Source organism: Canis lupus, chromosome 5 (assembly GCF_003254725.2).
Source record: "Canis lupus dingo isolate Sandy chromosome 5, ASM325472v2, whole genome shotgun sequence".
Classification (NCBI taxonomy): domain Eukaryota; kingdom Metazoa; phylum Chordata; class Mammalia; order Carnivora; family Canidae; genus Canis; species Canis lupus.
Window position 1 is genome coordinate 81,307,118 of NC_064247.1, and position 23,745 is coordinate 81,330,862.

The 23,745-nt window shown below is 40.4% G+C and overlaps 1 protein-coding gene across 10 annotated transcripts in view; it reads right to left on the reverse strand.

Annotated features, from left to right (window-relative positions):
• NFATC3 (nuclear factor of activated T cells 3) overlaps nt 1-23,745 on the reverse strand; it is a 139,753-nt gene that overhangs the window by 17,754 nt on the left and 98,254 nt on the right. For 6 of the 10 annotated variants that reach the window (XM_025426615.3, XM_025426616.3, XM_049109639.1 and 3 more), the window contains one exon: nt 13,765-14,772. In XM_025426615.3, the coding sequence (XP_025282400.1) occupies nt 13,765-14,772 (1,008 nt within the window). Of the gene's footprint in view, nt 1-9,732; nt 9,827-13,088; nt 13,465-13,764; nt 14,773-23,745 lie in introns of those variants that run through there. The other 4 variants (XR_003127675.3, XM_035715707.2, XR_007410512.1 and 1 more) reach the window with 3 other exon arrangements.

Sequence of the window (23,745 nt, forward strand, 5' to 3'; positions counted from 1 at the left end):
AACCCTGGATAAAACATTATGTTAAGTGAGGTAAAGCCAGACAAAAAAGGACAAAAGTTGTATCATTCCATTTATATGAGATATCTTGAGTAGGGAAAGTCATAGATACATAAAGTAGAATAGAGATTACTACTGGCTGGAGGGAGAGAGAATGGGGAATTACTGCTTAATGGATACAAAATTATTTGGGTTGAGGAAAAAGTTCTCAAAATAGTGGGGACAGTTACATAATGTGAATGTGCTTAATGCCACTGACCTGTACACTTAAAATGGTTAAAATGCTATATTTTATGTATGTACATTTTACCACATTAAACAAATTCCAAAAACAAACTTTGGGTTTTCTCATACCTGTATGAAATGACTGAATTAAGGTTTTTACAGCTAACCATTAAAGCAAGACGTGACAGATCCTTGTAAATCCATCTTAAAATTTAAAAAATCTGTAATAGGGGATCTCTGGGTGGCTCAGCGGTTTGGCGCCTGCCTTTGGCCAAGGGCACGATCCTGGAGTCCCGGGATTGAGTCCCATGTCGCCTCCCAGCATGGAGCCTACTTCTCCCTCTGCCTGTGTCTCTCCCTCCCTCCCTCCCTCTCTCTCTCTCTCATGAATAAATAAATAAATCTTAAAAAAAAAAAAATCTGTATACAAAATCTGTTCCTTTTGGGATCCCTGGGTGGCGCAGCGGTTTGGCGCCTGCCTTTGACCCAGGGCGCGATCCTGGAGACCCGGGATCGAATCCCACGTCGGGCTCCCGGTGCATGGAGCCTGCTTCTCCCTCTGCCTGTGTCTCTGCCTCTCTCTCTCTCACTGTGTGCCTATCATAAATAAATTAAAAAAAAAACAAACAAACAAAAAAAAAAAAAAACAAAATCTGTTCCTTTTATCTTAAAGTTTTAACAAATTAAATATTTACAGATCCTGAAATATGTTTGTGGAAAGGAAAGCAAAATTTCCCCACTTGACCAAGCTGCTTTCTTTAGCCACCTAATCAATATATATAGACATTTCTGGTTTATACAAACAAGGCAATGACCTGGTGGGTAGATGAAAATAAAGGCTTTGAATCCCTAGTTTCATCACTTACAGTACTGGTGACCCAAGGGAAGTCACTTAATCTGTGTGAATCTGTTTACTTACTTACTCAAAGAAGGTAGAGTCTCCTGAAATGTATGTGCAGGCACTCTGCAACATTTTATAGACATGCAATTATTATTATTTAAGTTGATAAAAGCAGGACATGAATTGATCACTTAGTGCCCTCATCTAGTCTCATGACTAAATAGCATATGCAAGCCAACAACTCTCAAATTTGTATCTTCAGTCTATAACTCACTTCCAAACTCTAGACTCATTCATCCAAATGACTACTTGATATCTCTACTTCAGTGTTCAACAAATATCTTAAATGCAACACATCCAAAACTGAACACCTGATCTTTCTCTAAAACCTACTCTATCCACAGCCTTCCCCATCTTAGCTGATGGCAATTTCATCTTTCTAGTTTCTCAGGAAAGAAACAAAAAAAAAACCTTAGTGCCAATTTTAAATTCTTTCTCTCACACACCTTATATGAAATCTGCCGGGAAATGCTATTGGCTCAACCTCTAAAATATATCCAAAATCAGACCATTTCAAAGCTCCTATACACTACTACCTCGTCTAAATCATTTCTGGCCTGGATTACTACAATTGCATCTTACCTGGTCTCCTTGTTTCTGCCCTTACTTCCCTACAGTCTTTTTTCTAATAACCAGGAGCCAGAGCAGCCCAGCTAAAACTTAAATCAGATCATGACTCATCTGTTCAAACCTTACAGTGGCTACACAACTCTACATAGCAGTTCTTAAAGTATGATCAGGGACACGAGGTTTTGTCCAGAGAACCTTTAAGAGTGCCTACGACTGTCAAAAGAATAATCCTAAAATGTTTTTTTTTTTTTTTGCTTTTGTCACTATCATTCTCTCATTAATCTATAGAATTTTTTTTTAAGATTTTATTTATTTATACATGAGAGAGAGAGAGAGAGAGAGAGAGGCAGAAAAACAGGCAGACGGAGAAGCAGGCTCCATGCAGGGAGCCTGACAAGGATGTGATACCTGGTCTCTAGGATCACGCCCTGGACTGAAGGCGTTGCTAAACCGCTGAGCCACCTGGGCTGCCCTATGGTGGAGTTTTCTAGTGGAGCTACATGATGGTGACTTCAGTGCTATAATGGAATGTGTGCCTGTGTCTTGTTTTTAAAAAATAGATATGTGCCACATAAATATAAGTTCTTGGTGATCTTCAATTAACTCAAGGTTATAAAGGAGTCTTGGAACCAAAAAGTTTGAGAACTGTTGCCCTAAATGTTATGGTTCCCTGTTATTTCCTTGACCTCATCTCCTACTACTTTCCCCCTAGATCCCTTTTGTTCCAGGCACATTAGCCTCACTGCTGCTCCTCTTAAATGAAACCAGGCATGCTTCCACCTTAAGGTCTTTCCTCTGGTTGTCACTTTTGCCTGCAATACTCTTCCCACAGGTATTCACGCTGGTAGTTTCCTCATCTTCAAGATGTTTTTTGTTTTTTAAAGATTTATTGATTTATTTATTTTGGAGAGAGAGCGCCTAGAGGGCAGAGGGAGAGGGAGAGGGAGAGAGTGAAGCACAATCAGACTCCCTGTGGAGTGTGGAGCCTGACATGTGGCTTGATCTCACCACCCCTAAGATCATGACTTGAGCTGAAATCGAGTCAGACGCTCAAATGACTAAGCCACCCAGGTGCCCTTCATCCTCAAGTTTTTGATCAAATGTTACCTCATCAACAAAACTTAGATTGCTCTACTCAAAACTGCAATTTGCTCCCCACTTTACTCTTCACAACACTCCAAATATTCTCTACCTTGCTTGCTCTTTTTCTGTTTCAAAGCACTTCCAACATTTTATAATTTACTTATTGTATTTATTGTTTACTGTCTCTTCTTTTTTTCCCCAAAGATTTTATTTATTCATGAGAGAGAGGCAGAGGCAGAGGGAGAAGCAGGCTCCATGCAGTGAGCTGATGTGGGACACAATCCCTGGACCAAGGGATCACGCCCTGAGCTGAAGGCAGATGGCTCAACTGCTGACCCACTCAACTAGAATGTAAGCTCTGTGATGGTAAGAATCTGTTTTATCCACTGAGGGCCTACAATAATGGTACTTAGCATATAACAGGCATTTGATAAATGCTGTTTGAATAAACCAATGAGTACAGTTGGGTTAAAGATTTAAAATTAAAAATTTCTTCTTGTAAGAAGTCCAGAGAGAGAGATCCAAATATACAGGGAAGTTAAGTATAAGATAAAGCTGGCATTTTAAATCAAGTAGAAAAATGATTTCCTAATAAATAATGTTTGGACAACTGGGTAGGCATCTGAAAAAAGTAAAATTGGATCAATTCTTCATACATTCCACCAAAGTACATTCCTGATCAAATAAAGACTTAAAAAATCATAGAAGTTCTCTATGGGAGACAAAACAAATGTTTCAGAAGTTATAAATGTAGGGGCCACCTGGGTGGCTCAGTTGGTTAGGTGTCCAACTCTGTTTCAGCTCAGGTCATGATCTTGGGGTCTTGAGATGGAGCCCTCTGTCAAGCTCTGTGCTCAGTAGAGAGTCTGCTTGGGATTCTCTCCCTCTTCCTCTGCCCCTCCTCCCTGCTTTATTCACGCACATGCTCTCTGTAATAAATTAATAAATCTTAAAAAAAAAGTTATATAAAAGTAAAAAAATTCTTCATGGAATGAATTCATGTTAGATTGGTGAAAATTTTTAACTCATTGCTCAATGAGTTAAGGAACTTAACACATATATTCTATATGTGTTAGGCTTCTATATTCTATAAATTGGTAAGAAAAGGATCAATAATCTAATAGAAAAATAAGTAAATACCAACAGAGATGACAGATGTGACAAAGATTTTCTTAAGCAGTTTTATAAAAAGGTACACAACCCTACTCCTTGGTGAAATGTCAACTAAACTTATAGTGAGAAGCTGTTTTCCACTTGTTCCACTGGCAAATAAGATGTTTGATAGTAGAATGTACTGGTGAAGGTAGGAGAGAAATAGATATTCTCTTACAATGCCAGTGGCAATATAAATTGGTACAACTTTTATGAAACATATCTGGTAATCTTTCTTAAAAAATACTAGTCTAGCAACCTCACTTCTAAGAATTTATCATATATACATACATACATGGGTGTCTATAAAAAGAATGGAAATAGGCCAGTCGCTGCTAGCACACACTGCTTGGTCCCGAGCAGTTCGGGGCGAGACTCCCAGCACCGTAAACAGAGTCCAAGTGGGCGGGGAACCTCCCCACGCCACCCGCTCCTGTCCCTGCAGAGCCAAGTGTCCGGCCGCCTGGCACAGCTGTGCGCGGAGGAGCAGGTGCTCCGTGTCCTGCGCCCCTGGCCCAGCCCCTCGGCAGGTGCCACGCGGACCCACAGCAGCGCGTGCGGTTCCTCCCCGCGACCCTGGGTGCGGACGGCCCCGGAGGTGGGGCGGAGAGGAGAGCCAGGGCATGCACCTGGGCCCCCGGGCCATGGCGGCGAAGGTGGACCTGAGCACCTCCACCGAGTGGAAGGAGGCAAAACGGCCCCGCCGTTGTCAGCCCTGTCCACGTGGCCTTCTCCAGAAGAGGAGCCTCCCTCCGTGCCAGCCTGTCCTCACCTTTCTGAACACCGTCTAGCCAAGTACCATAAAGACACTTCTTAAAATACATCACTGAATTCCCATTCACCCACTGCACTTTATGGCTCTGGTGCAGCCGGCTTCCTCCAGCTCAGCTTTCATGCCGGGAGCCGCTGAGAGCTTCCTCCAGGGTCAGGCCTCCCCACCAAAATTCACTGCAAACATCTTTTTACAACACCTGTCTCACTGAGCTGTGAAATACTCTTGCCTCTCCACAAAAGAAAGAAAATTAAGACGTATATTATACATCTTTTATAGAAAAATAAAACTCGGGATCCCTGGGTGGCGCAGCAGTTTAGCGCCTGCCTTTGGCCCAGGGCGTGATCCTGGAGACCCGGGATCGAATCCCACGTCGAGCTCCCGGTGCATGGAGCCTGCTTCTCCCTCTGCCTATGTCTCTGCCTCTCTCTCTCTCTCTGTGTGACTATCATAAATAAATAAAAATTTTACAAAAAAAAAAAAAAAGATTTTATTTATTCATAGAGATGCAGAGAGAGAGAGAGAGGCAGAGACATAGGCAGAGGGAGAAGCAGGCTCCATACAGAGAGTGACGTGGGACTTGATCCAGGGTCTCCAGGATCACGCCCTGGGCTGCAGACAGCACTAAACCGCTGCACCACCGGGGCTGCCCAAAATTAAACTTTTTTTTTTTAATTAAACTTTTTTAAGAAAAGATTTCTATTTATTTATTTATTCATGAGAGACACAGAGAGAGAAAGGCAGAGACATAGGCAGAGGGAGAAGCAGGCTCCACTCAAAGAGCCTGATGTGGGACTCGATCCCGGAATCCCGGAATCACACCCCGAGCTGAAGGCAGATGCTCAACCGATGAGCCACCCCAGGTGTCCCTCATTAATTATTTTTAAATATATTTTGAAGTGAATTTCTTTTGAAGACTTTTTTTTTTTTAAAGATTTATTTATTTATGATAGAGAGAGAGAGAGAGAGGCAGAGACACAGGCAGAGGGAGAAGCAGGCTCTATGCCGGGAGCCTGATGTGGGACTCGATCCTGGGACTCCAGGATCGTGCCCTGGGCCAAAGGCAGGCGCTAAACCGCTGAGCCACCCAGGGATCCCTCTTTTGAAGACTTCTGATATGCTGTGACATATGCCAGTTAATTAGTCATAGCCTCTCTTAGGCTTTTCTAAGTTTATGTACAAATTTTTTAAAACAAAAATAATCTTTATTTATAAGAGACACACAGAGAGAGGCAGAGACATAGGCAGACCGGGGAGCCTGATGCGGCACTTGATCCCAGGACCCCAGGATCCCAGCCTGAGCCAAAGGCAGATGCTCAACCACTGAAACACCCAGGCGTCCCAAGTTTATATACAAATTTCACTGTCAAGTTGATTCAAACATTTTTTTTTGTTTGAATGGAGTACAATTAATTTGTGTCTATGCAGATAAAAGATACATTTGATGTAAGAAATAAAAAATTCTCTCGGGATCCCTGGGTGGCGCAGCGGTTTGGCGCCTGCCTTTGGCCCAGGGCGTGATCCTGGAGACCTGGGATCGAATCCCACGTCGGGCTCCCGGTGCATGGAGCCTGCTTCTCCCTCTGCCTGTGTCTCTGCCTCTCTCTCTCTCTGTGTGTGACTATCATAAATAAATAAAAATTTAAAAAACAACAAAAAAAAAAAACCAAAAAATTCTCTCAAATGCTTGCAGTTGCTTCACTGGGTCTAAAAATTTAGCTTTCTTATCATATACCCAAGAGACACTATGTCTAAGGTCCTGAATCCCCATCATGGTCTGTTCTGCATAAGCCACTATCCAAAGCCTACATGGGCATTATTTATGGGGATTTCCCGCTTCTGGAGTTATTCTCATAAATGTTTGATGCTGGATATTACATGATGCTTTCCAGAAAAGCATTCATGAGCCACCTAGAGTCCCGGTTAAAGGAGAACGTTCACTACTGGTCTCCCTCCACCTCATTTCCCTAAAGTCATTAAATACTTTGTTTGTGACCCACTCTCAGTACTGACTATATGTGGCTTTATTTAGTTTTATTTAAATACAATAATCACCAGTAAAAAACTAATATTCAAACAGGTAGAACACAACACTGACAATAATATTTACCTCTGCTCCTCCATACCAGCCTCCTACTTTCCTCATTCTGAATCTTGTCTTTTATCATCCCCATGCTACTTGAAAGGAGACACTTCAGCGTCTGAGGTCATGTCTAGAGTCCCTGTTTACAGTCGAATTTGTAACTGCCCTACATTCAGGATCGGCATGTTACTGCGCAGAGCCTGCAAGTGGCAGTTTCAGTTTTCACCATAGCAGCAGGTCAGGCTATATTTAACATGTACCCTCTTCTCTGCTGAAAGGCTGCAGTGCAGCTCTGTTAGTTTGTGAACAAAAGAGGACAAGTGGGAATTGAGGGATTCTAATGGAAAGCTGTAAATGGATTCAGCTCAGTCACAAATTAAATGGCCTATATTTAAAGGTCAAAGGCAGTCTAGTTTAACAATATTATAATCTTAATTAAATGCTTAAAACACAGCAGTGACAATTTCTATATTTCTGTACTGTTTTAATGTATATCGTTTGGTCCAAAGACTGGGACATACACACTATAATGAATGGAAATGTTTAGGAAAATTACAATTCCAGGAATAGGAACTGTAACAAGTAAAAACTTATCAATAATTTTATGGATGTAGAGAGCACAATTTTCAAGCGGGGGCAATGGTACACCTAGATAGCAAAGAAATAAGAAGTATCAAAAGAACTTTGAATAATGCCCTAATTGGATAAGAGATATTACAGCCTTCCAAGAGGACTTCTTGAAAGAAAACATCCCTTGGTAAAAATCAGTATTCTGCTGTTGTTATTCCCCCAAAGAATACACCTTGGGAAGAGACCCACACTACACTGAAACAGACTGTTCTTAGCTTGGAAGGTTGATATGAGGGGCCAAAATCACCCCAAGGAGACTGAACAAGGATAATTGTAAAGTTTAGTGTTGGATTCCAAAAACAACATACGCAAAAAACAAGGGGGTAGGGAGTGGGGAGAGAAAGGATGTGATTTAGCAGTACTTATGACTCACTAAATTAACATTAAGATGGAGCTAAGAAAATCCACTGACCTCAGACCATATTGATAAAATAAAGCCTTCTGAACAAGGAAGGTAACAGTCCCAATCCACTCTGAGCTGGCTACGAGTGTGCCCTTCTAGATACTGCACTACAAAAAGGAACTAAAACATCAAGGTCGAGCAGAGGTGGGTGAGGGAGAGGGACAGATGAAGTCGCTAGAGTGTTTTTTAAGAAAGGGAAAGAGATCAAGATTTCATAAATGTGAAGGTCTATTACAAGAAAGATTAGGTTTGTTCTACATGATTCCAGAGGCATCAGAGCCCACATAAAATATGGGCAACGAGAACTCAAAAAGGCCCTGAGATGTTGCAAAGAAGGTGAAGAGGAAGACACACAGAGGAATAAATACCAGAGTATAAACTCCAGGGTGAAAGAGAATGGACCAGAGAGCCTTTAAAACTTCTGAGAATTGGGCAGCCCTGGTGGCTCAGCTGTTTAGCGCCGCCTTCAGCCCTGCATGTGATCCTGGATACCCGGGATTGAGTCCCACATCAGGCTTCCTTCATGGAGCCTACTTCTCCCTCTGCCTCTCTTTCTCTCTCTCTCTCTCTCTCTGTGTCTCTCATGAATAAATTTTAAAAATCTTAAAAAAGAATAAGTTGGAAACGTGTGTTAATAACAACAACAAAAGTAATTAAAAAAAAAACACTTCTGAGAATCTTTTTTTTGAGAAACAGAGTAAGAGTGGAGGAGGAGAGGAAGAGAGGAAGCAGACTCCCCACTGAGCGGGAAGCCCAACGTGGGGCTTGATCTCATGATTCTGAGATCAGGACTTGAGCTGAAATCAACAGTCAGGCATAACTGACTGAGCCATCCAAGGCATCCCTGGGAATCTATAATCTTAAGATTGTCCTGGCCCCTCTGACAAAAGAGGCTCTACAGAGAAAATGGCAGTTTTTTTCAACATATTCCGATTGCTCTACATCTGCAGTCTCATTTCATAGACCAATGAGAAACATGACTGCAGATACAGGAAAAATACCTGAAGTACTGAATTAGGAGCCAAGAGACAGGTTTTTAGTCTTTATATGCTATTAACTGTGTGTTACCCTGGACGAACACCACAGACTCTGTAAAACTCAGATTATTCACCTATAAAATGAGAGTTGTATTATTATTATTTTTTAAAGATTTTATTTATTCATGAGACACACAGAGAGAAGGCAGAGACCCAGGCAGAGGGAGAAGCAGGCTCCTCGCAGGGAGCCTGATGTGGCATTCAATCTTGGAAATCTGGGATCACATCCTGAGCCGAAGGCAGATGCTCAACCTCTGAGCCACCGAGGTGTCCTGAGGGAGTTGTATTAGAGGTATTTCTAACATCTGTTAAGTCTTCAACTTTTTTTTTTTAAAGGTTTTATTTATTTATTCATGAGAGACACACAGAGAGAGGCAGAGATGCAGACAGAGGGAGAAGCAGGCTTCCCGAGGGGAATCTGATGTAGGACTTAAGTCCCGGGACCCTGGGATCACAACCTGAGCCAAGGCAGATGCTCAACCACTGAGCCACCTAGGTGTCCCAAGTCTTCAATTTCTTTTTTTTTTTTTTTTCCAAGTCTTCAATTTCTGAGGTGAGGTACACTAATATCTTCTCTGTTAAATGTCATTGAACTGTGTTAATGTCCACATTTCTAAAAATAAGAGTCAAGTAATAATTGGATGATTACTGACTCTATCTATTTAAAAATGCAAAGTAAAAAGAATATTTTATCTTTAATCTTTTAAAATCTTTAATGTGATCTTCATGTATTTTTATTTTAAAATTTATTTTTTTTATTTTATTATTTTTTCTAGAGGGAGGTGAGAGAGAGAGAAAACACAAGTACAGGAGGGGGAGAAGGGGGGGTGAGAGAGAGAAAGAGAGAGAGAGAGAACCTTAAGCAGGCTCTACACCCACCGTGATGCACGACACAGCCTTGATATCGTGAGCCTGAGATCATGACCTGAGCTGAAATCAAGAGTTGGACATTTAACTGAGCCACCCAGGTGCCCTAAAACAGAAATATGATTAACAAAATTTAAGACTAGATGATAAATATATATATATATTTTAAAGATTTATTTATTTATTTATGATAAACATAGAGAGAAAGAGAGACAGAGACACAGGAGGAGGGAGAAGCAGGCTCCATGCCGGGAGCCCGATGTGGGACTCGATCCCGGGACTCCAGGATCACGCCCTGGGACAAAGGCAGGCGTTAAACCGCTGAGCCACCCAGGGATCCCCGATGGTAAATATATTTAACTAGTGTAACACAAATTAAAATAATTGTGTCCTCCAGTTGTAGAGTGGAAATTACTTTGTACTTAATATTTAACACAATATAGAAAAGTTAATAATAAAACCTGAGCTTAGGCTAACTGCAAAGTTCACCTAAGTGCTTCTAATCATTTATGGTGTGTTTTATGGCTTCCTTTCATTTATTTTTATTTTTAAAGATTTTATTTATCTGAGAGAAAGAGCATGAGGGGTGGGGAGGGGCAGAGGAAGAGGGAGAAGCAGACTCCCCACTGAGCTGGGAGCCCGATATGGGGCTTGATCCTAGGACCCTGAAATTATGACCTGAGCTGGAGGCAGATGGTTAACGGACTGAGCCACCTAGGTGCCCCTATGGCTTCCTTTTAAAGCTAACCAAAAGGGAACATTCAAATGCTATGAAGTTTCAAATGTTGTTGTTTTTTAGTGAATTTGTATTAAAACTTTGCAAAATTGTAGGATTAAGTACCTAGAACTTTACCTTTAAAGGCAAATCAAAATAACATCATCAATGAGTCAGCTGGCAAATATTATACATCTAATAATCCAAGATGCCCAGGAGTGCATTTTAGTTCCTTCCCCTTTAAATACTGCTAGAACCAATGGCAATGAGAGGACTCAACAGATCTTCTGTAGGGCTACCATCTGGGAACTTTTCTTGACTGTGTGGCCTCTATAATGAATGGAACAAATATGAAAAAAATTTTATACCTGCCCTCATATTTCCAGATTCTTTGTTTTGACAACATATTTTCACATATTCAAAGGGTAAAATAAAATTTTCATAAAACCTTTCCAGAAGTTCCAATTTGTTGCCCCCAAAATATCAAACTGATAAATTGGAAAAAGCAGTTCCACTACCTCTGGTCCCTTTTTAGGAGGAAAAAATCTTCATTTGGAAAGAAAGTGAGCTGGAATACACTTTGAGGTGTGCTCAATAAATCTCGTGTCTTTAGTTCCATCACAAATGGGTGGCAGGTTATCTATCACTCAAGGTCTTGCTCTTTGTCTCAGGATTAAAATTCTAATTATAAACCTTAAAAGCACAGTGAATAGTCTAAAACTGCTAAAAGAATGAATAAGGAACATTTTAAAAGTATGTATATTTGAAAAAGCCTTATTTTAAATTTGTTTTGTATAATAGAAGTCTCCTCTTTACCTGTTGTTCACCATTATTAAGTAGGCAGTGACACTTATGCCAGCTGTACAAAAAGAGAATAGCAAGACATAATACCAGAGCCCTCAAGTACTCCCGACACAATTGTGATAGATCAGATACAGTTGTGAACATGTGTTCATGCAGTGAAGTTCTGCACACATGTTCCTCTATGAATTAAAGAAAAAAATTAAAAGTTCAAGGGATCTCCTTTAGCACAGAGTTCTAACCACCATGGCCTGCTGTTGCTGGAGGCAACTATATAGTACTGCATGAAAAAAGATTAGACTAAAAAGATCTGATTCCAGTTTCAACTCTGCTCCTTACCAGTTGTGTGACCTTCAGAAAGTCCAATTCTCTAAATGATCACTATCTCAGAGACATAGGATTAATAAGGATTAAAAGAAATAATGAATAGGAAAATACTATGCAAATTGTAGGTGTTGCTTCAGTTTACACATACACAATTGACTCCTGAATAACATGGGTTTTGGGGCACCAGGGTGGGTCAGTTGGTTGAGCACCTGACTCTTGGTTTTGGCTCAGGTCATGATCTCATGGGCTGTGGGATGGAGCCCTCTGTCAGGCTCCACACAAAGATTCTCTCCCTCTACCTCATACACACACTCTCTCTCTCAAATCTTTTTAAATTTTATTTATTTGTGAGAGAGAAGGAACACGATGGGTGGGAGAGGAAGAGACAGAGGGACAAGCAGATTCCCCACTGATTAGGGAGCCCAAAGCTGGGTTCAATTCCAGGACCCTGAGATCATGACCTGAGCTGAAAGCAGATGCTTAATGGACTGAGCCACTCAGGTGTCCCTTCCTTATGATTTTCTTAATAACCATTTTCTTTTCTCTAGCTTACTTTACTGTAAGTATATAGTATAAAATACATATAACATATAAAATGTGTTAATTGATTGTTAATGTTATCAGTAAGGCTTCTAACCAACAGTAGACTATTAATAGTTAAGTTTTTGGGGAACTGACAGTTTTAAGTCAATTTTTTGACTGAGTGAGAGTGGGTGTACCTAACTCTCAAGGTGTTCAAGGGCTAACTGTACTTTCTGTTTACACACAAATGACTTGGCACATTCCGTCGTGGCTTTGAGAGCCATCTTTTACTATGTCATTTGCCCTCCAGCCATTAAGGTGAATCGTGCTTTCCCAGACACAGCTCTCTTTCTACTTATGTTGCCTGATTTGCCCTCTGATATTCATTTACTGAAAACACATACTCATACTCTAAGATCTGGCTCAAATATCATCTCCTCAAGGAAGTTTTGAAGAATCTTTTTTTTTTTTTAAAGTAAGTTCTAGGTCCACTGTGGAGCTCAAACTCATGACCCTGAGGTCAGGAGTCCTAAGCTCTACCAACTAAGCCAGCCAGTTGCCCCACTACTGAATCTTTCTAATGGAATCTGTCCCATCTCTCTGATGATCTCCTAATGTGCTTCTTTTAGACCTTGACTGTAAGTGACTTAGGCCTACTATACTGTGTAGTCAGTCAGGTACTGATCTGGTGGAAGCCCTGGGCAATGGGGATGCCTTATTTACCTTCCTTCCCCTTATGCTTGGTATTTGGGATTTAATACCAGCTTTGCAACTAAGTAGTAAATTCAGCTTCTCCAGATGTGTAAAAGAGATGGCTGACTTAGAATCACTATTCTCTACAGAAAATACAGAATCAGAGAATTAAAATTCTATATCCATGTTTTTAGAGTCTTTACAACTTTCATATTGAACACTTACAGGTAGTTTTCACTGAATTTCTATTTAGACAAAATTTGACTACCATATAAAAGATAAAGCCAAGAACAAACTCTAAAATTATTACCTGAAAATACTTTCTTGGGGAATTTTCAATTACTGAAATAACTAATATTCCAGAGTTTGTTCTCTAATTTAAAAACAGGGATCCATCTGCCAACTTACTACATTTATATAAATAGCTTTTTATCTTGGTGCCGACAGCTGTGCCAGCTACAGTCAACCAGTCTGGTCTTGTACCATTACCACTATCTGACTCAGCAAGCTGGCAGGGCCACAGAGGAACAAGTTCTTTACTTGTGTGAGTCTCCTCAAGGACAGGAATTCTATCTAAACATATTCCTGGTATTTCCAGCATCTAAACTCTGTGCCTTCCAAACAGATGCCATTCAGCAATATTTATTGAATTCCATTCTCCAGGCACTGTGACTTCATCATACATTCTGAAAGAAAAGATGCCCAATCAATTTCATGTCCTTAGTTCCATTACAAATGGGTAATAGGTTATCATTCAAGGTCTCATCCTTTGCAACAGGTATTAGTGGTAAAACAGACTTTAAAGCATAGATTTTCATGTCTGCATGAAACTATATTAACATATTTCTAGTAACAACAACCATTTAAAAAAAAAAGCCCAATCACATGCCATATACCAGTAAGCAATCCATGGTGACCTTTTTAGGACTATCAGAGAAGGAAGTTTCCGAATCTTCATTGCTTCAAGAACATAAAGATAAACTTACCATCATCTAAAGTGATGTCCTGTAGACCAATTGTTGAAAAGTTAGGTTCCTGCTCTTCAGGTTCAGGCTTAATGTTCACAGTTGCCTCATCAGGTGGAAATGAAGCTGGATCACACAAATTGTGACATATTAAGGATGAAGGTGCAGAAAGACCTCCCTGGCCTGTACTTTGTGCTTGCGTTGAGTGCTGTCCAGAATGCATTCTGGTGGTTAGAGACGGTGATGAGGCAGTTCCTGAGCTAGGAGATTGGTAAGGCATAGGCTGTAGCTGAGGAGATGGTGGCCCAGAAAGTGGTGAACTAGCCACGGGATGAGAGGCTGCTGGGGAAGCTGTTGTAGCAGACCCTGAATGTGAAGGACCATATGTAATGGGTTGTAACTGAGGGGAAGGCTGGCCTGTGACCTGGTCAGTCCCTGGAGAAGAAAGAGATCTTTGTCCTGTGTTCGAACAATGGTATCCCAATGACTGCAGGTGAGGCAGGGTCTGCACTGAGTGAGGTGTATGAGCTAAAAGATGTCCTGTTGGGCCTGAATTTGAAGAATGAAAAGGTATGGATGATGGCGGTTGACAGCCAAGATTTATTAAAGTAGGAAGAGTTGCATCCTGTGGAAACAAAACCGGATCAAATTCTTGACTAGAGGCAGCATTAACTGGAAGACAAGTTGGTCCGTTGTACACAACATTAGTTTGCATAGGCTGATAGGAAGACCCCACAGGAGGTGTTGGTGTGACTTGAAAAGGCTGGTGCATGATTGAAGAAGGTATCATTTGCTGTTCTTTACCAGCACTTTCATCCCTACACTGCAACTGTGGCAGATGACATGAAGTTACCATGGATGCATATGTTTGCTGGACGGGACAAACCAAGCTTCTCTGTGTTGACAGTACACTATCACGTGGGTGTCCTGTGTCTGAGGAAGGCCTCTGAGTTTGGGCAGGATGAGGCACAGACAATGCTGGAACTGAAGACAAGTCAACCTCTTCTTTGTGTTCTTGCTTCATCAAAACTAAAAAGAAAATGATTAAAACAAATATTATTACATAATATATACAATGATTATGAAAGGCCTTCATTCTAGGCTACATAACTATAAGGATGCATCCAAGCCAGGGGTTAAAAGTTCAAATGCCTTCAGAGAAGTCAAATACTATAAAATAGGTGAAGTCAATAAGCAAAAGACAACAGGGAGTAGAGTTCTTGCTCTAGAAGTATTCAAGTTAAAAAAACAATACTTCATAGAGCTTTATGAAGTGACGTGGAAAGATCTCTAAAACATTCCTAAATAACAAAAAAAGTGAGTTGCAGAACAATGTATACATATCAAAATTCTTATAAAGTATCATGTCGGGCTCCCTGCATGGAGCTTGCTTCTCCCTCTGCCTGTGTCTCTGCCTGTCTGTGTCTCTCATGAATAAATAAAATCTTAAAATAAATAAAAATAAAGTATCATGTGTGTATATATATACTAATGCATAATACATGTACACATGTTTTTGCTTATATAGGTATGGATATCTCCAGAAAGATGTCATGAAACTGGTAACTGCTGGAAATGGAAACTAGGTGACTAGGAAATAACAGCAGGAGCCAGATTTACTTTTTTTTTTTTTTTTAAGATTTCATTTATTTATTCATAGGAGACACGAGAGAGGGGGACATAGGCAGAGGGAGAAGCAGGCTCCCTGTAGGGAGCCCAATGTGGGACTTGATCCCTGGATCCCAGGAACACAACCTGAACCAAAGGCTCAGGTTAACCAAAGGCTTAACTGAGTCACCCAGGTGCCCCGGATTCACCATTTATTTATTTATTTATTTATTCATTCATTCATTCATTCATTCATTCATTCATTCATGAAAGACACACAGAGAGAGGCAGAGACACAGGTAGAGGGAGAAGTAGGCTCATGAAGGGAGCCCGATGAGGGACTCGATCCCGAGACTCCAGGATCACACCCTGCGCTAAAAGCAGGCGCCAAATGGCTGAGCCACCCAGGGATTCCCCATGGATTTACTTTCTATTCTATGAAAGTTTTTATATTTTTTTTAGTGTTTTCAACCTGGTATATATATATATTATATATTCAAAAATAAATGATTTTTTTTAAATAAATGATTTTATAAAACCCTCCAAAACTCTATGGCCTAGTAAAAGCCTTGAATTTTAAGGAGCACCTGGGTGGCTCAGTTAAGTTGCTGCCCTTTTTTTTTTTTTTTTTTTGATTATTTATTTATTCACAAGAGACACGAGAGAGGCAGAGACATAGGCAGAGGGAGAAGCAGGCTCCATTTAGGGAGCCCAATGTGGGACTCAATCCTGAGACTCCAGGATCATGCCCTGAGCTGGAAGGCAAACATTTAATCACTGAGTCACCCAGACATCCCAAGTGGCTGCCTTTGGATCAGGACATGATCTCAGAGTCCTGAGATCAGTCCTAGATTGGACTCCCTGCTCAGTGGGAATCTAGTTCTTCCTTTCTCTCTGATGCTCCCCATTTGTGCTCTCTTGCTTGCGTGCTCTCTCTCTCTCAAATAAATAAATGAAATCTTAAAAACAAAAACAAGACCAAAAACCTTGAATTTGAGACCTCTGGTGGTACCTTAGCAGTAACCTACCAGTCACCTATTTTTCATGTTGTACCATATACCAGAGATCTAATCTAATCTTCATAGAGCTTCTAGTTTACAATGATCTTTACATGCACCTCATCTGATCTTCAATCACCAACAGATACAAATTGCATGAGAAATATGAAGGACCAATAAAAGTACTGGAATGTACAAAAAACCTGTTTGAGCTAATAAACTAATTCAACAAAGCTGTAGGACACAAAATCAGCATGTAGAAATCAGTTATCTTCCTATAAACTAGCAATAAACAATCTGAAAAGGAAACTGAGAAAATGATTTCATTTACAATAGAATCAAAAAATAATACTAAAGAACAAATTTGTAGAAATGAATGCATTTTGCTTATTTTAATGTTTATCAAAACTAAACCATCAGTTAATTTTTTGTGTGTCAAAACAACAGATTTCATTTCTCTTGGGAAATATTTCAGTCCACTTCTGTAAAAATTATCTACTTTATCCTCCTATTAAAGTGCTAAAGTTCCTCTAAAAATAATTTTCCTGGGCTGAACATCCTGACTCTTGATTCCATTTTTTTTTTAAGGATTTTATTTATTTATTCTTGAAAGGCACAGAGACAGAGGCAGAGACAAAGGCAGAGGGAGAAGCAGGTTCCCTACAGGGAGTTCGATGAGGAGCTCGTTCCCTGGACCCCAGGGTCATGACCTGAGCCAAAGGCAGACACTTAATCACTGAGCCACCCAGGTGCCCCCAGCAATGTTTTCTTTTTGCAGAAATAGACCCATCCTAAAATTTGGTTTCAGCTCAGGTTGTGATCTCAGGGTCCTGGGATCGAGCCCCACGCTCATTGCAGTCTGCTTGTCCCTCTCCCTCCCCCCTGCTCTTGCTCGATTTCTCTAAAATCAAATCTTAAAAATAAAAATAATTTTCTTGAAATTGTATCTCTTTGTTCCTTCCATGTTTACACTACCTTAAACTAACATTAAAAATTTCAAGATCTTCACTAAAACGTAAATACTTCATTCTAGGTCAAAATAACAATGAGAACCAAAGCATAGTGAAACCTCATCTGACTATTTATTTTCTATTTTTCTTTAAAGATATTATTTGAGAGAGAAAGAGAGAGCACAAGCAAGGGTGAAGGGCAGAGGGACAAGCAGACTCTCTGATAAGTAGGGAGCTGGAAGTGGAGCTCCATCCCAGGACTCCAGGATCTTGACCTGAGCCACTTAACCTGAGACACCAAGGCACCCCCTCATCAGATCATCTACTGAAACCTTGCCAAGTCTCTTCACATAAGCATGGTCTCAATTGGAGGATATGAAAGTATGTAAAAATTAAAATAGCCCTAATATTATATTTATTATAGAGTAGGTAATTAACAGAGCACTTGTGTGGGAGTGCATCTGAACTTGACACTTTTTTTTTTTAAACACTACTACCTACTTATGTGACCAAGTCAAATTTTACTCCTTACTTTTTTTTTTTTTTTAAAGATTTTATTTATTTATTCATGAGAGGCACATATACAGAGAGAGGCAGAGACACAGGCAGAGGGAGAAGCAGGCGCCATCCAAGGAGCCCGATGTGGGACTGGATCCCGGGACTCCAGGATCACACCCTAGGCCAAAGGCAGGAGCCAAACCGCTGAGCCACCCAGGGATCCCGACACTTTTCTCTAGTGTCCTAGCAAGAACAGAATGAGCTCATTATTCACCTGTGTTAGTCTCTAAATCTGCCAAGTGACACATGAGTACACCCTTAATTAACAAGACAACCCTTAAAACAGAGAGAAAGCATATCACCAGTCTTCTTATTGCTTCTGCCCCAATGCTAACATTCCTAAACCAGGCCTGTCTCCAGTTTCTCATTCTTGCCCAGGTATTCCTGTGTTTGTTTTTCCCTTTTTAAAATTTAGATTCAATTTACCAACATATAGTATAATACCCAGTGCTCATCCCATCAAGTGCTCTTAGTGCCCGTCACCCATTGCCCAGGTATTTCAAATATGGTTCACTGTGCCCAACAACTCTGACCTCTCTTATGTCTTAATGTACTTAATTTTCTTTTGACTCTGGCACAATTAGAACTTTCTACCTGTACTACTACTGGATTCTATTTCCCTCTTCTACTTTAGCTTCTACTCTGGTCCCAAGGCACAGTAAATGCCATACCCAGAATGACATTTTCATGTAAAGGAGGGAGAATATTAAGAAAGCCTCTCATCTCTCAATTAGTCCTGAATGGAGGAGGTGAGGCCCCTGGTTACATAAGTGGCTGGTTATCTAAAAAGGAGACAGAGGGACTGAGAACTACAGCATATCCACCTTTTTTGCATGATCCAATCCCTGTTTTTTATGTGCACTCAGATTGAGAGTTCTGCTTTGCTAAATTGAGTATATTTCCACTTTGCGAAATCAACTATCATTTTTTTGTCTATAGGGATTAAGAATCCAACCTGACCAAAACTGAGAAGCCCTCTTGGCTGGTCTATGATTGTTTGTTTTTACTTAGAGGGAGATACAGTTAAAGAGACCTTATAATATCTAGAATGAGTTGAATATTAGATTACCTAATTTTAGATTTAGAAATAGATTAACTCTACCTTTTGTGTTAAATATGGTCACTCTCAAGTTTATAATGTTATGGATAAAGGGATCCAGGGGGGAAAAATCTACTGGTCTACTGGTTTTCAAATCGTAAGAAACCTCTCTTCTCTTCTTCAAGTAATGGATGTGGAAGAGTAGCATCCATAGAATAGAAGCTCTCTGGATTCCTCTTCCAGTATAACCAGAATACCCAAACTAGATTTCACCCTTTTTATATATTGGCTTTTTGGCTAACACTTTATCTGAAGAGTAAAACAATTTAAATAACTTGAAAACCATGCCTTTTTAGACTTATATCCTCCTTGTATAGAGATTAATAAGTGGGTACATTCTGTGGCAGAACTGAGACCTGATCTCCTGACTGTAAGGCAGGCTCTCTCTCTCAACGGGAGACTGGAAAACCACAATCCAAAAGCCTGTCCAGTCAACTACTTAGAGCATAGAATATACTTTCCCATAGATAATATATTATACATGAAAGTTTGATTCTAATGTTGTCCCCCAAAGCCCCACTATTCCAAAACCAGAGCTCAGATGGTACCTCCAGTACAAATAACTACTGCTAGGCTTCAAAGGGAGGTATATTCCCTCAAAAGCTTCAGGTATACTGGGATGGAAGAAAGGGTTCCCACATCACAAGTTTTTTTTTTGTTTTTTTTTTTAAGTAAAGATTTTATTTATTCATGAGAGATACACAGAGAGAGGTAGAGACATAGGCAGAGACAGACAGAGACATCAGGTTTCCCGTGGAGCCTGATGTGGGACTCCATCCCAGGACTCTGGCATCATGGCCTGAGCTTCCAAAGGCAAACACTCAACCACCAAGCCACCCAGGTGCCCCCACATCAGAAGTTTTGAAGCTAGAGGCTGAGTAGAAATTCAGGCACCACCACTGGGAAGGGCTCCTGATTAGGTAATTTGTGAATCATACACATATACTGGGAATGTTCTTCAATTTATAAAGTAAACTAACTATGGGACAAAGAAGGCTAAATATAATTTCTAATTTAAAAAAAGTTATTACACCTGAAGCTAACATAGCATTGTATATCAACTATACTTCAATAATAAAAATTAAAACAAAATAAAAAACTCAAAACAGCCATTTACAACTGATCATTCTTTGATTGGATATTGATATTGATCAGATTCCTACTGCTGGAGGGTTGTCAAAAAGGTAACAAATTATCAAACCCTTTAATAAAAAACAAGCAACTTAGTAGACACTTAACCAACTGAGCCACCCAGATGCCCCTGAATATCTAAGATTTTTATAACTAAAATTTAAAAAAGAATTGTCGCAACAAATAAAAGGCAAAAATCTTTAATATAAATAATTCATACAAATTAATCAGACAAACAAAACTCTAATATAAGTATCACACACTAGAATACAAGAAGCTACTTAAATTCTGTAAAACTATCTGCTCATGAGTAAAAAATAAAAATGTTAAGGTTAGAAAACTAGTATACTATATATATTGTGGTCTTATTTTTATTTTAAAATGTTACATTATAAATGGATCACAAAAGGATCTAGAAGGATAGAATGAGAGTTTCAGAGCAGAGGACAATTAGGGTACTTGAAAATATTTTTTCAAGTTGTCTCTTTTCCTCTCTTTTTTTTTCCTCCAAAGATTTTATTTATTTATTTGAGAGAGAGAGAGCAAGCACATGAGCTGAGGAGGTGCAGAGGGATAGGGACAAGCAGACTCTGCACTGAGCGCAGAACCAATGCAGGTCCTAATCCCAGAAACTTGAGATCATGACCTTAGTTGAAACCAAGAGTTGGACACCTAACCAACTGAGGCACCCCTCAACTTTTTTTTTTTTTTAAGATTTTATTTATTTATTCATGAGAGACACAGAGAGAGGCAGAGACACAGGCAGAGGGAGAAGCGGGCTCCCTGCAGGGAGCCCAATGTGAAACTCCATCCTGGGACCACAGGACCATGCCCTGAGCCCAAGGTAGACACCCAGGCGTCCCTCAACTTGTTTGTTTGTTTGTTTGTTTATTTATTTATTTATTTATTTGACACACAGAGAGAGAGAGAGGGGCAGAGACACAGGCAGAGGGAGAAGCAGGCTCCATACAGGAAGCTCAATGTGGGACTCGATCCTGGGTCTCCAGGATCACGTGCCCTGGGCTGAAGGCGGCGCTAAACCGCTGAGCCACTCAGGCTGCCCTCAACTTATCTTTTTAAAAAAATAAATTCATAGTAACGTATTCACTTTTATAAAAATTTTATTTAAAATTTCATTTAGAACAAAACAAAAAAAGCCAAATACTACAGAAAAAAAGATAGTAATCAACCAAAATAAGGACTACCCAAAGACCTCTTTTTTTTTTTTTTCTTAAAGATTTCATTTTTTTATTAGAGATAGTGAGAGCATGAGAAGGGGGCAGAAGAAGAGGAAGAAGCAGGATACCCAATGAGCAAGGAGCCCAACATGGGGAACCCAGGATCCCAGGGTCATGATCTGAGCCTAAGGCAGATGCCTAACTGACTGAGCCATCCAGGTGCCCCCAAACACTTCTTGAATCTATTATTCTGTGTATCCCACCTGATTTGTATTGTCAATCATAAGGCCAGTGATGACGGTAGTTGAATGCAGTATTTTTTCTGCACTCTGGGGCCTCACTGATTTCCATTCTCCTATATAATGCCCTCTGGGGTTCTGCCTTTATATTGTCTGCCCAACTCATGAGCTGATAATGTAAAGGCATTATATTCTCTCCTTTCTGTTTGCCTGTTCAATTACTACCGCTATGATGGTAACAATGAAAACCTGTAATCTGCTGATCTTCTTCTTTTATTTTTAAATAAATTTTTATTTATTTATGATAGTCACAGAGAGAGAGAGAGAGAGGCAGAGACATAGGCAGAGGGAGAAGCAGGCTCCATGCACCGGGAGCCTGGCGTGGGATTCGATCCCGGGTCTCCAGGATCGCACCCTGGGCCAAAGGCAGGCACCAAACCGCTGCGCCATCCAGGGATCCTGCTGATCCTCTTCTATTGCTTTTTTATTTTTAAACAATCCCAGAAGCCCTCTCCCTTCTTGTTATTTTTAAATATTTTTTTAAATTTTATTTATTTATGATAGTCACAGAGAGAGACAGAGAGAGAGAGGCAGAGACATAGGCAGAGGGAGAAGCAGGCTCCATGCAGGGAGCCTGATGTGGGATTCGATCCCAGGTCTCCAGGATTGCGCCCTGGGCCAAAGGCAGGCGCCAAACCGCTGCGCCACCCAGGGATCCTGCTGATCCTCTTCTATTGCTTTTTTATTTTTAAACAATCCCAGAAGCCCTCTCCCTTCTTACAAGGTTAGATTCTACACTCTCACATCTTCATAGCGTTTGATAACGTTCTTAGACTGTATATTTTTAGTAAGTATCACCCTAAAGGAACCCTATCCTATTATCTACCCTAAAGAATCTTAGTGCTGCTTAAGAAAGTTATACAGCAAATTAATATTGATAAATTCATGAGTATCAACATCAAAGGTGCCCTTTGGTCATGCTTAGAATCCTATTATGTTTCCTTGTTAACTTACTCTCTCCTTCTTTCTTTCTTTTTTAAAGATTTTATTTATTAATCATGAGAGACACAGAGAGAGAGAGGCAGAGACACAGGTAGAGGGAGAAGCAGGCTCCATGCCAGGAACCTGATGTGGGACTCAATCCGGGAACTCCGGGACCACGCCCTGGGCCGAAGGCAGACATTCAACTGCAGGCATCCCTATTCTCGCCTTTCGACTATTTCAAACTTGTCCACATTATTCAAACTGCCAAAGCACCCACACTCCCCCTCTGCTCAGACAGAAGACTGCATGCTATTCTTTATCTTTTTAAGACTTATTTATTCATAAGAAACACAGAGACAGAGACAGAGGCAGAGGCAGAGGGAGAAGTAGGCTCCCTGCAGGGAGCCATATGTGGGACGCGAACCCGTATCCCAGGATCATGCCCCGAGCCAAAGGCAGTTGCTCAACCGTTGAGCCACCCAGGTGTTCCTGCATGCTATTCTTTAAAGAAAAAAAGTTGATCCTATCATATGGAAAACTCCTAAACTCTCCACTACTAAATGTACAAACCTGCCTAATATACATCCATCGTGTTCATCCATACCTTCACTCCTGTTCCTTCTCCCAACTAAAGCCCATTCAATTTTATTATCATTAATGCTGTGAATCACCTTTTTAACCTTCTTGGGTCTCTGCCATATAAATCTTACTCTCCACAGTTAGTAATTTGAGAAAAGACTGAACTGGTCATTGAAACCTTATAAGACAGAAGAAATAGGGGGGAAATGGTTTTTAAACTTTCTTTTAATTGAATATATTTGACATATAACTCTAAAATTTAATGTGTACAATATGTTAATTTGATACATTCATATATTGTAGGGAAAATTATTTTTTTAAAAGCAGGCTCCATGCCCAATGTGGGGACAGAACTCACGACCCCAAATCAACAGCCACATGCTTGATTGAGTCACCTAGGCGCCCCTGAAAATGGTTTTTGAGATACAAATTTGATGGGTGCCTGGATGGTTCAGTCGATGAAGCACCTACCTTCAGCAAGGTCATGATCCTAGGATCTTGGGATCCAGCCCCACATCAGGCTCCCTGCTCAGCAAGGAGTCTGCTTCCCTTTCCCTCTGATCCTCCCTCTCCCCACCTCACTTGTGCTCTTTCTCTCTCAAATAAAGTCTTAAAAAAAATACAAATTTGATCACGCCACTTCTCTGTTAAAGCTCATTTCTTACAACTCTTTTTTTT